The sequence below is a fragment of the Acinonyx jubatus genome, chromosome D2 (genome assembly GCF_027475565.1).
Source record: "Acinonyx jubatus isolate Ajub_Pintada_27869175 chromosome D2, VMU_Ajub_asm_v1.0, whole genome shotgun sequence".
Classification (NCBI taxonomy): domain Eukaryota; kingdom Metazoa; phylum Chordata; class Mammalia; order Carnivora; family Felidae; genus Acinonyx; species Acinonyx jubatus.
In genome coordinates this window covers 40,655,330-40,667,907 of record NC_069393.1, presented here as the reverse complement: position 1 = coordinate 40,667,907, position 12,578 = coordinate 40,655,330, and the positions used below count along the sequence as shown (strand labels likewise).

At 40.0% G+C, this 12,578-nt stretch overlaps 1 protein-coding gene across 10 annotated transcripts in view; it reads right to left on the bottom strand.

Annotated features, from left to right (window-relative positions):
* NRG3 (neuregulin 3) overlaps nucleotides 1-12,578 on the bottom strand; it is a 1,044,350-nt gene that overhangs the window by 23,971 nt on the left and 1,007,801 nt on the right. For all 10 annotated transcript variants that reach the window (XM_027062437.2, XM_027062438.2, XM_027062441.2 and 7 more), the window contains exons 5-6: nucleotides 11,174-11,276; nucleotides 4,437-4,563 (exon numbers count right to left, since the gene is read on the bottom strand). In XM_027062437.2, the coding sequence (XP_026918238.1) occupies nucleotides 4,437-4,563; nucleotides 11,174-11,276 (230 nt within the window). The remainder of the gene's footprint in view (nucleotides 1-4,436; nucleotides 4,564-11,173; nucleotides 11,277-12,578) is intronic.

Sequence of the window (12,578 nt, the reverse complement as noted above, 5' to 3'; positions counted from 1 at the left end):
CAGTCTAGAGATTATAATGCTAGCCCCAGCTCGCTTGCGCGCTCTCTCTCTCTCTCCCTCTCTCTTCTCCAGGACACAGTTAAATGAGGTCAGTTCATCTCTCTGAGTCACAAATACCTCATTTTGTAAATGATGGTAAGGCGCTAGGTGCTTGTGAGGCATTGCCAGGTCTAGTTCTGCAGCCTCTGAGTGGAGTGTTTCCAGAGTATGATGCTGCTTCACTGGACTAGGTGTTTCACATCTTGTTAAATGACTGTAAAGTGAAACCCTTCCCCATGAATGTTTAATGAACTTAAGGGAATGCCAGACGCAGACTATTCATTTGTTAAACACTGCAATTTGCAAAGAATTTCAAGTAGTTAACTTGGGATTCAAGATAAAATAAAGACAGATTTGCCTGATATGGTGTCCTACTCTGAAATTTTCCCTCCAAGGATTATAGTGTACCTGGATAACCCATCCACCCTCTGTGTAGTAGAAATAACCATAGAATTCCTATGCTAGGTGTTCAGAATTTCCTAAGGGACACATCATGCAGCTTGGACCTTGGACTCTAGATTTCCTCACTGCCCTTGACATTTGGGAAGGATAATTTTCTGGGCATTGTGGGATATTTATCAGCACTTTTGCCCTCTGCTCAGAGATGCTTCTCACGTTTTAACACCCAAAGTCTTTCTGATCTTTGCCAAAAGTTCTCTGGGGCAACACTGCCCCCTGTTAAAGCACTGAGTTATAAAGATGTGAGATGGGCTTTCTGCTACTCAGTGGATGTCTGATAGAGACGAACTTTCTTAAGCTTTGAGTCCCATTTTCCTCTTCTGCACATAGTGGGTGTAAATTAAGTAGTCGTTGTTGGGACTAAGTGAGTCAATGTCTCTCTATTATTTAGTATTCTGTGTATGTACTCAATACATGTTATTTGCTATTATGATTGTCACTATTTCATTTATCATTGTTTGGTTTTAACATCGACATTGGTATTGCCTCCTAGATCTTGCCAGAAGAAAAAAATATGGACCTACAAAGAAAAACTGCTTTATTAAGTTTTCCTCAATACATTTGCTTGTTACTTTTCATGCAGAAATTTTGAGCCACACATCAGATTACTGCTTGCTCTAAGACTAGAGTTACCTGGCCTCCAGCTGTATAGATGTCCTTGTATACTTCTCCTTGTATATCTTGAGCATAACATTGAAGGAAAGCAAATCTTAAAAGTTTCTGTTCCTTTTCAACGTACTATTGATATATACTCTCCATTACTGTTTTCTCCCATAACGTATGACAAGAAAAACTACAAATTGCTATTTGATTCTTACAACAAAATTATGAGCAAGAGTATCAGCATGGACATAATTCATCAAACTGGAAATTTGACTAGAAATATATGGACTGAGATTGTACTACACTCTCAAATAGTTAAATGTAAATTAGAAAAAAAAAAACAACCAGAAAATATTTTCTCCTATTAAGTTAGCAAAAGAAATGTTGACCAAAGTATAACAAAGCTGCTAGTGACCCATGTTACTTTCTAGCACTGAAACTGAAATGTGCCTTTGGGAAAGCAACTTCCTCATTCTAGTCTGGTCTGGTGAAAGGGACCTTCTCAGGCAGTCCCTTGGGCCCAAGCTGGCAAAGCGTAGAATGCTATGGCTAGCATTCCTGTGTCTCTTCAATGCACCTCACTCTCCTTTCTCAGAGTCCTTAAATGCCTCCTTCTCCTGTCTATTCTCTGCCTGCACTCCCAGCCCAATCTAAAACTCATGATCCCTTGAAACGTATTGTCCTCGCTGACCACACTGCGACTCAGGGAAAAAAGGTCCTATATATATTCTCTGTATCCAAAACAGGATGAATATAAAAAGACACTTTCCCACATCTTATCTTAGGCCCTGTGAGAATGATCCACTTGAGCCCACGGTCTGCTTCCCTGTGCCAACATACAAAATTGTGGATATGGGTGGGCTGGAGAAGGGAGAAGAGGGAGAAAAAAAGAAATTAAAAGCCAATGCGCCCAAAGATCTTTGAAGTTTTGGAACCTCTACATTTTGTAATTTCTTGTTATTCTAATCCTAATAGTTGCAATCAAACGAGGGGTGGTGGAGCATATGAGTGAGGAGTTTATCTTAATATTCCTTTAATAGTAAACCACAGGAAAGAACACGAATGTCTCCAAGGAGGGAAGGACGAGGACATTGTGACGTGGCCACTTTGTGGACAATTATGCTATCTCCCAAATGAGTTTGTGGAGAGCATAAAGCAGACAGAAAATGCTATTGATCATCTGTTTGGTGAAAACAGAGGATACAAAATTGTGTGTGTGCTCTCGCTGCAACCCTGTAAAATCCATCAGGACTGACCGAGGCTATTCCCAACCAAACTCTAGACAGGCTCCTCTGAGCCCTCTTTTCTACTAGGCCTTAACTTTGGCCTATCAAAACTGCAGATTCCCAGCACAAATGACTTCACTCAATCATCCCCGCACTAAAAGTCTTGAGTTTCCCAACCAAACTCTAGACAGGCTCCTCTGAGCCCTCTTTTCTACTAGGCCTTAACTTTGGCCTATCAAAACTGCAGATTCCCAGCACAAATGACTTCACTCAATCATCCCCGCACTAAAAGTCTTGAGTAAACTCTAATATAGTCTCTAAAGGTTCAAGGCTTTGCCCCCGGAATAGCCCTAACCTTCCTTAAAAAGTCTGCCTAAGAAACAAAAACAAAAACAAAAACTCAAAGCCTCCAAAAGAATTTGCTGGTAGCTCTAGCCAATGCTGGAGGAAAGGCCACTGACCTCCCTTAAAAGGACAATTGTAAACCACCCTTTGTCATTCTGAGATGTGTGTGTATCTCCTACAAACTCCTAAGGGAGTTTCTTTCTCAGGGACCTGAAAGCCATATCTTTGAAACGTAATCATTAGGAAGGATAGCATGTCAGCCTTCCGCTCTGTGGAAGTACAGAATCCTAAACTGAATTAACTGCCAGCTAACAGACAAAACTGACATGCACACTGATCATCTCTGTACTGTTTCACTTCCCTGACTCTGCCAAGACCCCACGGTTTCTGCTCTCCACCCCATTCCCTCATTCTCCCTTTGAAACAACCAGTCACCTCTGTACAAACTGAAGTTGAGTTCAGTTCATGCTGGACCTTCTTTCATAATGCAATAGTCTATTCCTGATTAAAACCTGCCTTACTATTTTAACCAGTGGCTGGCTTTGTTTATCTTCAGCAGGTCCAGTTGCAAAGGACTTGAAAGCCTCCGCTCCTGCATTTGTTTTAGGGCAGTGAGAGAATACTCAAAAATCATTAGCAGAAACATTCGCTCTGTTTCAGAGAACAGTCCCCACATAACTATGATTACAAGTTTAACAAAATTTGGCTGGGAAGCAATTCTGATTTATGAATTCCACATTAAACATCTAAGTACATCTGTTATGCATAACATAATGGTGACTTTTGGGTAATGATTTTTTAGAATCACAAATGATGTATAAATTCTCAGTGATTTATGCATTGGGAGGGGCATGAATGTGTCCTGGATGATTGCTTATTATACTCAAATCCTAGGTTTATACCATGGCTTTTGTTCCTTTTGTGTCTCGGAATCTGGATGTGCAATCTTATACAGGGGCAAAGAATTTGCTACCCTGAGAGGAATATTTCAGTATGTCTTAGATGATATGTGCTTGTCGCTAATTAAGTGTTTTGCAATATATCTCGGAAATGATTATAATAACATTAGAAAGAATGTAAGATTCAAAGAGCTTGTATTTCAAATTCTGGTATCCATTTAAGCCCTGGTATTAGGAAGCACTGACTGTGGGAATACAAGTCTCACTTCCCACCTGTCTTATCTTTGACCTCTCTTTCACCCCTTACCTTGGAGTTGCTGGAATATAGTACACGTTCTTGGGATTCCATGGTTTTACTTTCTCTGTTTTTTTCTAGTCTCTTGTCCTTTGCTCTTTGACTATACGATGAACATTGCACCCACCCATCTCCCTCCCTCTCTTTGGTCTACTCTCCAACCTACTGCAATGTCAACCATCTCAGCCCACATACCTCCTCTGTTCTGGCGTCTGTGTCCCTTACCACAGATAAGTTCCCATAAGGTAGGGAGCATTGTATCCCTGGTGCCCAGCACAATTTCTGACACAGTAGGAATGTAATAAGTCATTATGGAACAAACAACTGGAGCTCTTTTTGCTTTCAGAGATGAATTTATATTGCAGAATATAATCAAGGGCTGAGATTTAAGTTTTCTCTGTTTCAGCCTGTACACGTGGACATGTACACACACAGAACTGCAAAGTGACTTAAAGAAAAATCTACAAATACCGAAAAGAACACACACATCTGATCCCAAGCATCCCATCCCCCCTGAACTGGAAACACTGAGACGGGCTGTAGGAACAGATGTATAGACAGGTAACTTACACTCTGCAGCTGGACATGATTCTTCACCAAGTTCTCTGACTTTGCCATTGTGCTGGATGCTTTGAGACTGTAGTTTTTACCATTTTGTGGTTCTTTCAGCTGCTCTTGAATTTGTTTAGCTTGTTTCCTGCAGGTTTAAATAAATACATGCATAAATAGTTACACAAATTTATTCTGTTTGTATTTGGGGGGTTCATTTGTTCCCAACATGTATGTTTGTCATTTGTTAAAGCTGGATGAACTCAGTTAATAAAGGAAAGCCTTCCTTCATTTTCAACACGCCAACCCCATTAGATAGCTTCTAATCTGGAAAGAAACTGGTATTATCCATAAACACCCGGAGATTCACACCCAATGGCACTCCAAAGGCAGGGATAAGCATAATGAATTTTTCTGGGCCGCATGGATGCAGAGGTCCCTAACCCTTGGTGCTCAGCTGTAAAGAATTAGAAATGCTCTGAAGAAGTAACTAGGGGAAAAATTTGAAGCTTAGAGCTACCAGCCACATATAACATACTTGCAGAGTTACATTTATATTTGTTATATTTACATTTATAAGCATGCATAGCTTGATTGCATAGCTTACTTATATACTGTATTGTGTATGTTTTCTCTTGCAGTTCAGAAACCGCTCATTTATTGTTACCATTAGTCCCAAATGTGAAGATTTTTATTTCCAGCTGGTAAATCACAGCAAAAATAGTTAACTCTTGAAAGACCACCTACTATGTGCCACGCATCATTTTAAGTGCTTTCCGTGTATGAACCCACTTACTCTTCATAGTAATTCTGTGTGATGAGGCAGGAACCTATACTCATTCAACAGATGAGAAAACTGAGGCACAGAGAAGTGAAATCATTTTCCCAGAGTCATATCACTAGTAAGTGTTGGAGCTGGATGTGAGTCTAGCCCAGCTGGTTGCATACTGTGTAACCTCAACCACCACTTGGGACTGTCAAACCATTTGCCATGGTCCCACAGCTTCTCAGTGGGAAGGCTGAGATTGCTCTCGATCTCTGGACTCTGAGTGAGGTACTCCTGCCTGCATATGTGGGGTGACTGTTGTTTAAGTCAGGCAGTGGCTGCATCAGAAGGATGCAGCAATTTCCTGCCTTGTTAGCTGCTCTCTTCCAAGGGCTTTACAGCAACTATCTATCAGCAGAAGACTCAGTATCCACAACACACACACACACACACACACACACACACACACACACACACACTTTACAGAATCATCCCCTCCCCCACCCCGAACTTCTTCCTCTTCCCAAGATCCCTGTGAAGGATAGAGCCTTTGGTGGAGTGTGAGTACTGTCTCCTGCAGTGAGCCTGTCCTGGCAGGCAGCACTCTACAGAGAATGGGGTTGGCTGTCAGAGGGGTGGGACCCCCCACCTTGGCTGTCCCAGGGGTGGGACCCTCTGCCACCCACCACTTTTGCTTTGATTTCCTAAATCAAACTGACTGTTTCCCTAAACTTCTCTGAGCCTTGGTTTCCTCATCTGTGCATGCAGTTGTAAAAGTCAACTTCCACGGACACTGTGGAAACTAAATGTGAGAACACCTGTAAAGTGCTGATCTGCTCCCCTTCTCATATTTAGCAAGCTTAGTTGGATGGACAGATCCTACAGGGGAATTAGAACACTGACTCAAAGATAAAAGAAAGGATTGTATTAATTGCGTCACTCACAAGCAAGTTGACAGTATTGGCTACCCGAATTGGAGGCTCTGAGCATCATTAACTCTTCTGAATTTACAACACCAGTGTGATGTAGCTCTGTTTGTTTAAATATTTCTTTTTTATTTTCAATTGTTTGGGGGACTTTTATCTCCAGTACTTCTAGTTGCTTTAATCTAGTTGTAATAATCTACCTATTTCCTGACAGCTAATCTGTAGCCTATTGTTCAAAATAAATGTATCATATCAGCATTTTATGAAGCATGTTATAGCCACAAAATCCCATCAGGGATTCATTGATGAAGGAAACAGATCAGGTGATTCTACCTAAGTAAATCATTGGTGAGGCAGTAAAAGGGGGCTTGGCACAGAGGAAGGACTCGGTTACTCTCCTAAGGATGAAATAGTAGAAACATTAACAATCTTTTCAGTAATTCTATAATTCAGTGTCTGGGAAATGCCAACTTGAAAAGGAATTTTCCTTATAAAAATATCTGACTGCAATTTCCTAAATCCTTTTATAATTTGCTTTTCTGTACTGGCTTCTCACTCATTCACTCTTGACTCACTAATATTCCAGGATACACAGACTTTCTTTCCTTTCTGAACTGGCTTCCTTCTCTGTCATCCCTACTCTGCCCCAAACACACATATTTCTGCTCTTTCCTCCTTCACCCAACAAATGGGAACTGGGAGATGAGAAGCGTCTAATCACAATTCCATTAGCTCTCTTCATGAGAGTCAGTGCTCTAGGAAAGACAAGATACGGGCATTGCACACTGGGACCCTGCTAGCCTAACAATGTCAGTGTTAACATTTTATAGTCCATTGAGTTTTAAGTTTCTCTGGTCCAGTTCATTCAGCAATGAGATGTAAGTTGTGGAATGTCAGGTATCACAAGTCTAGGCATTATTTGTAATGTTGCAGAATGGGCTCCCAGGGAAGCAGGCACTGAGATGGAGATAGCATGCAGGATTTTTATTGGGGGGGGTGCTCTTTGGATCCACACCCGTGGAAGCAAAGGGAGGGATGCAGGACTGGGCCGAGGGAGAGATTGGAACATAATGCAGTCTCCGTGAAGAGCTCAGCAAATCCCATGGGGGGGGGGGGCAGGGGGAGAGGGTCTGAAATTGGCATGGCCTTGTACTCCAAATTGGGGCAAAGGTCTAGGCCTTCAGAGCCTTACACTGACCTGTCATTGGAGGTGGGCTCTCTCGGGTCAGAGCAAGGCAACTTTGATTATATTTGTTTTAGCAACTGGAGGACAAAGATCTTCACTGCCGGAGGGAATCGAAGCTGCATATCAGAGCATCCACCACCTGTCCTTAATGGGCTTCCCTTGTTGCTAAAATCTTTGACCTCAGAGGGCCATAACCTACAGTTAGGGCTGGGTTTTACTGGGAACACCGGTTCTCCTTTTTCCTTCTGTGTTTCTCAGTTGTTATCATTATTTGTCTCAGCTTCTGTCTGCTGGAACATCTCTCCTATCCCAATTCTGTTTTTTAGAGTTAAATTGTGTGTTGTACTTCCAAAGTCTGCTAAGGACTCCTACAGGCAGCCTCACTCTTCTTACCCATATGAGTTGAACATAAAAAGAAACCTAGAAGAATTTATCGTTACCATGTGAGCCCTATCAGCCAGATTTGAATAGGTCAACTAATAGTTCCATTAATCACTTATGGGAATATATGGACTTATTAGGTATGATGAGAAGAGAATTTCTTTCATTATGTCCTTTAGAGTCGTTGCGGTTCAATTAACTCAGAAAATCCTCTAAATCCAAGGTGTTCATCACTTTGACCTCATCATGTTAACCGCCTTCAAGCTTTCATCCGCTAATAATTTACTGTAATATTCCATGTGGAGAGGTCATGCCAAACCAAGGGTTCACAAGACAATGGACAAAGGACCAGAATGGTGGGATCTGAGAGATTATGGGAGCTAAAACATCAATGACCAAGAGAATGTGAGCTTTTGGGTAACTCTTGACTTTATCTGGCTGGGACCTGTATATCCCAGTATATAGAAAGCTGGTTTAAGTGAATTTATTTAGAAACCAATGATGGAGAGATCATAGAATCATAGAAGACTTGGCATGTCCAAGATGAAGTCAAACAAATGACACACATGTCAACAAAGTTACAGTATGTGTGAAAGTAAGAAAATTTTGAGTAGAGTCTGTCTGTGTTGTTATCTCCAAGATCTAGGGATGAGAATTAGAATTTCAGGAATGAGTGCAAGGAAACATGTGCCAATGTGTTATAAAAATTTACATTGCTTTCAGCTATATAGATTAGATGCTTGGTGTGAGGTATAGTATTCCTCTCAGGCAAAGAAAAATAAAGGAAGACCCTGCCTGGAAATTGTGCTAGAAGGAAATACAGTCTAGGTCTCTAATGAGAAATATAACTCCACTTGGAAAAGGCTTCAATTCTTATTATTACTTTATTATTCTCACAGTTTCTTATTTATTTAATTTTTAATAAAACATGTGTCCCAGCTGGGCAGGCAGGAAGACAACATTCTAATTAGTGTTCCTCCACTGGGTCAGTTCTCTGAGTCCCCCATAATGAATGATGTTGAACAGTGTTTCCATTAAACCCTGACGCTGCACGGAGCTCCGGGAGGAGGTGTTCGTGTCAGAGCCCACGTGCTGCCTAAAGAGGGAGAGATTGACATGACAGCCATGAAGATGAAGGTTCCCTCGTTACCCAGCTGCTCTCCGTTCTTGTGACTATCATCAGTTTTTTGTCTAAATGTGTTGCAAATACAAATCATAAAAATAAGTGATTAACTACCACTTGATGGCAATTTGCTTATTGTTAAATACACAACTTCTTTCCCCTGCGCACCACTTTCGAGGAGACCCTTCTATCTAACGCCCTGCTGAGTGTGATTACCTGTCTTGGGCCACTGCCTGCTCTTCATCTTGTAGTTACCCAGCCTCTAAGTTCCGGTGTGGGAAACTGCAGGTGTTAACAATAGCACGCCTTCACTGAGTACTTACTCTTTTGAACACTGTGCTGTGCTCCTTGTGGTGTTATCCCGTGAATCCCTAACAAATTCTACAAGGTAAATATTATTTTTGGCCATATTTTACCAAAACAAGGAGCCTGAGGCTAAGGGACTAGATGCAATTTGCCTAATAATATGTAACAAGCAAGTGGCAGCCTGATGAGTTGAATACAGATCTGAGTGAACACATGTTAAAATCCTGACCAAACACCATGTAAGCTCCCTAGAGAACATAAAGCATGATGGGCTGCACCAGGGCATGATATTCCTGATTCACCCTTAGCAGTTTCACCTTCCACCATTTGGTGGGAGGACTGTGGGGCCCAACGTGGTAGAGTGGCTTAGAGCATGCGATTTCACCTAGAACTGCAGAAATGCAAAGACCCCATCTGTAATTTCCTACTGTGTGGCTTTGACAAATTAATATTTTAAAATTAAATTCTGTTATTATTTGAACAATGCAGCAATAATGAACAATTTGAATTGTTGTGAGAATTGGGAGATAATACATGAAAAGCCCAGTGTCCCTGACAAAGAGTAAGTTCTCAAAAATGAACACTAATAACTGTCACAGCCAAGAGTTGCCTAGGAGATGTGACAATTATGGTATCCTGGATGGGGGCCTGGAACAAAGCACATTAAGTAAAAACTAAGGAAATCTGAAAGTATGAACTTCAGTTAGTAATATAGTATCAATACTATTTCATTAATTGTGACCAATGCAACATACTAATATAAGACGTTAATATTAGGGGAAACTGGGTCTGGGATAGGTAGGATCTATCTGTCCTATTTTCACAGTAATTCTAAAAATCTAAGCCTATTCTGAAACAGTTTATTAAAAAATAATAGTTACTAACTATGGATTCATACCCGAGTTTCTATTATTTTTGAAAATCATAATTTCTGTTCTTTTTAAAGATCAACATATACAACATGCAGACAGGTGTCAGAGACTATATCTGGAAATGGATCCATTTTTAGAAGAGCAAATGGGCAGACAAATATAGGTCCAACGAAAAGCAATTACACATTGGCTTACATTTCAGACAAGCTGTAGGAACAGAATCTGTGCCAACTTCTTAAGGCTTGCATGACTTAAATAAAATTTCCATAAATAAAATACCTTTATCAAAGTTCGTTTGGAATAAATATATATATTTTCAATTTTTTTAATGTTTATTTTTGAGAGAGAGCCCGACACGGGACTCAAACTCACCAGCTGTGAGATCATGACCTGAGCCGAAGTTGGATGCTTAACCGACTGAGCCAGCCAGGCGCCCCCGGAATAAATATATTTGTATGCCTATTTAGGCATGTATATATTTTATTATATGTTATTAGTCAAAAATAAGAAAATAAGCACCTTAAGCAGAAGTTTTGGTTTCTTTTTTTTTTTTTTAAGTTTATGTATTTATTGACTTAACTAATCTTAGCACCAAATGTAGAGCTTGAACACACCACCCTGTGATCAAGAGCCACTGAGCAGGAAGGTACCCCAGAAATTTTAGTTTCTTAACAGGGGAAGTATAGGGCATATTTGAGATATGTTTACCAACTAGTGAACCAAGGTAGATCTTACAGTATTCAGATTTCACATTTGGCTAAAATCTTTATGGGTATCAGGTAAAAATACTATGAAAGGAAAGTGTGGAGTATTTTTGCAGTAAAGGACAGATATTTGGTGATAATATTTAGGTCTACACCAGTGACTTCTCTGTTCAGAAGTGTTAACCCCTTAGTGGCAGGAAGACACCAAGCCTTTACTTCTGACAGACCATCAAAAAATGCAAAGAACACAGAATGTTCATGATCACAGAAAGGAATAATTGCTATATGCACCAAAGACAAACCACACACATGCATGTATGCACATGCTGCCTATATTCCCCACAGTCTGTAAAAGACTCTAAGTCATTTATAGATGCTTGATGGGCCCATTTGCACAAGATGCCTCTGCCTGGAGCAGAGACTGTGAAGTTAAAGAAAGACAAAGTACTTTCTCTGAGACGTAACCTTTTAACACTTGAGAGAAATGGTCTTACTTGCTTTTGAAGTAGAATGCTGCACAGAACATGCCCACGATGACAATTCCAAAGATGATACATGAAATTGACAGCACCTGCCTTTGATAAACTTCTTCACTCTCTGTGAATTTGAAAAACAGAATTAGAATGGATGTTAGCAGGGTACGGCAGAGATAATTTTCATCCTTGTACTTCTGAGTTGGTAGGAGCTTTTCAGAGCAAACTTTTTTGTCCCCGTCATGAATAGAAAAACATAAGGAAGTTATTATGATTCAATTTCTTTGCAATTGTCTACAGGCTAGCTGGTTATTTTTTGAATATGCATGTATATTTTTGATCAAGTACAGATATCATAATTATGAATCTTATTATCAAGAGACATTCTACAAATTTAGCACATACTGGGACATACATTTTTGAAATTATAGTGGAGCCTAAAATAATCTTCTAGAGAAACAAATATGTGTCCATCAGAATTTTCCTGTGCCAGTGATGGCTTCCAATTTATTTTATGTGATACTGATGCCACTGTATTTTCTGATTTGGTCCTTCTCTGTCTGTCTCCCATTCATCCATTCACTACTATGATTCACATCACTAATGACAGACAACTTCAATATGTGTGTGAATATTTATTCACCCAATTCTTGACTTCCTCAATACCAATGATCTGGCACAGTAATCTCAACCTCTATTACCAAGGTCATATCTGATAGCTTCTTATCACACACACATGCGCACACACACACACACACACACACACAAATTCAAATATAAGCATGCTACTTTTTAGCCATTACCATTTACAATCCCAGATCATTTCTGAAATATGTCTACTGAAACAGATCTTCCAGCTCATCAGACCTTTTTATCTATAGATCTCAGAACTTTCTGTTAATTATCCTCCTCTTGTCTTCATTTTCTTTCTTTATACGGCATAGAGACTATGATCCATGATTACAGTCATTCACTCTCTTGCAAATATGCCCAGCTACTATATCTCTTTTTTCTTCCCTTTTACCCATTTGGCAAAATAACTGCATACAAATCCAAGAAACTGCCTTCTTCATACCTCTCCCTTGAGCAGCTCAGAATTGGGAGAGAAGATTGTACAGTTGGGAAGAAGGACATCAATACAGTTGACAAGAGCATTGCTTAAGTAGATAGCTGATAGTGACTAACAATCGCATCAGCCTGCTTCTGCATTTTCCTGATTACCCATAACTTCAGCGTACTATTCAAACATTTGACTTACTATCCCTTCTCTCACTTTCAGATTTTCCATATATATAAAGAAAAGGAAGTCAGCATAGTATAAATCATCTCTATTTATAACACAAAATATACAAAATTAAGTGCATCTGTATCTATTCCTTTTGTTTCTTTACATAGTGCAGTACCTCTCAAACTTTACTATATATTG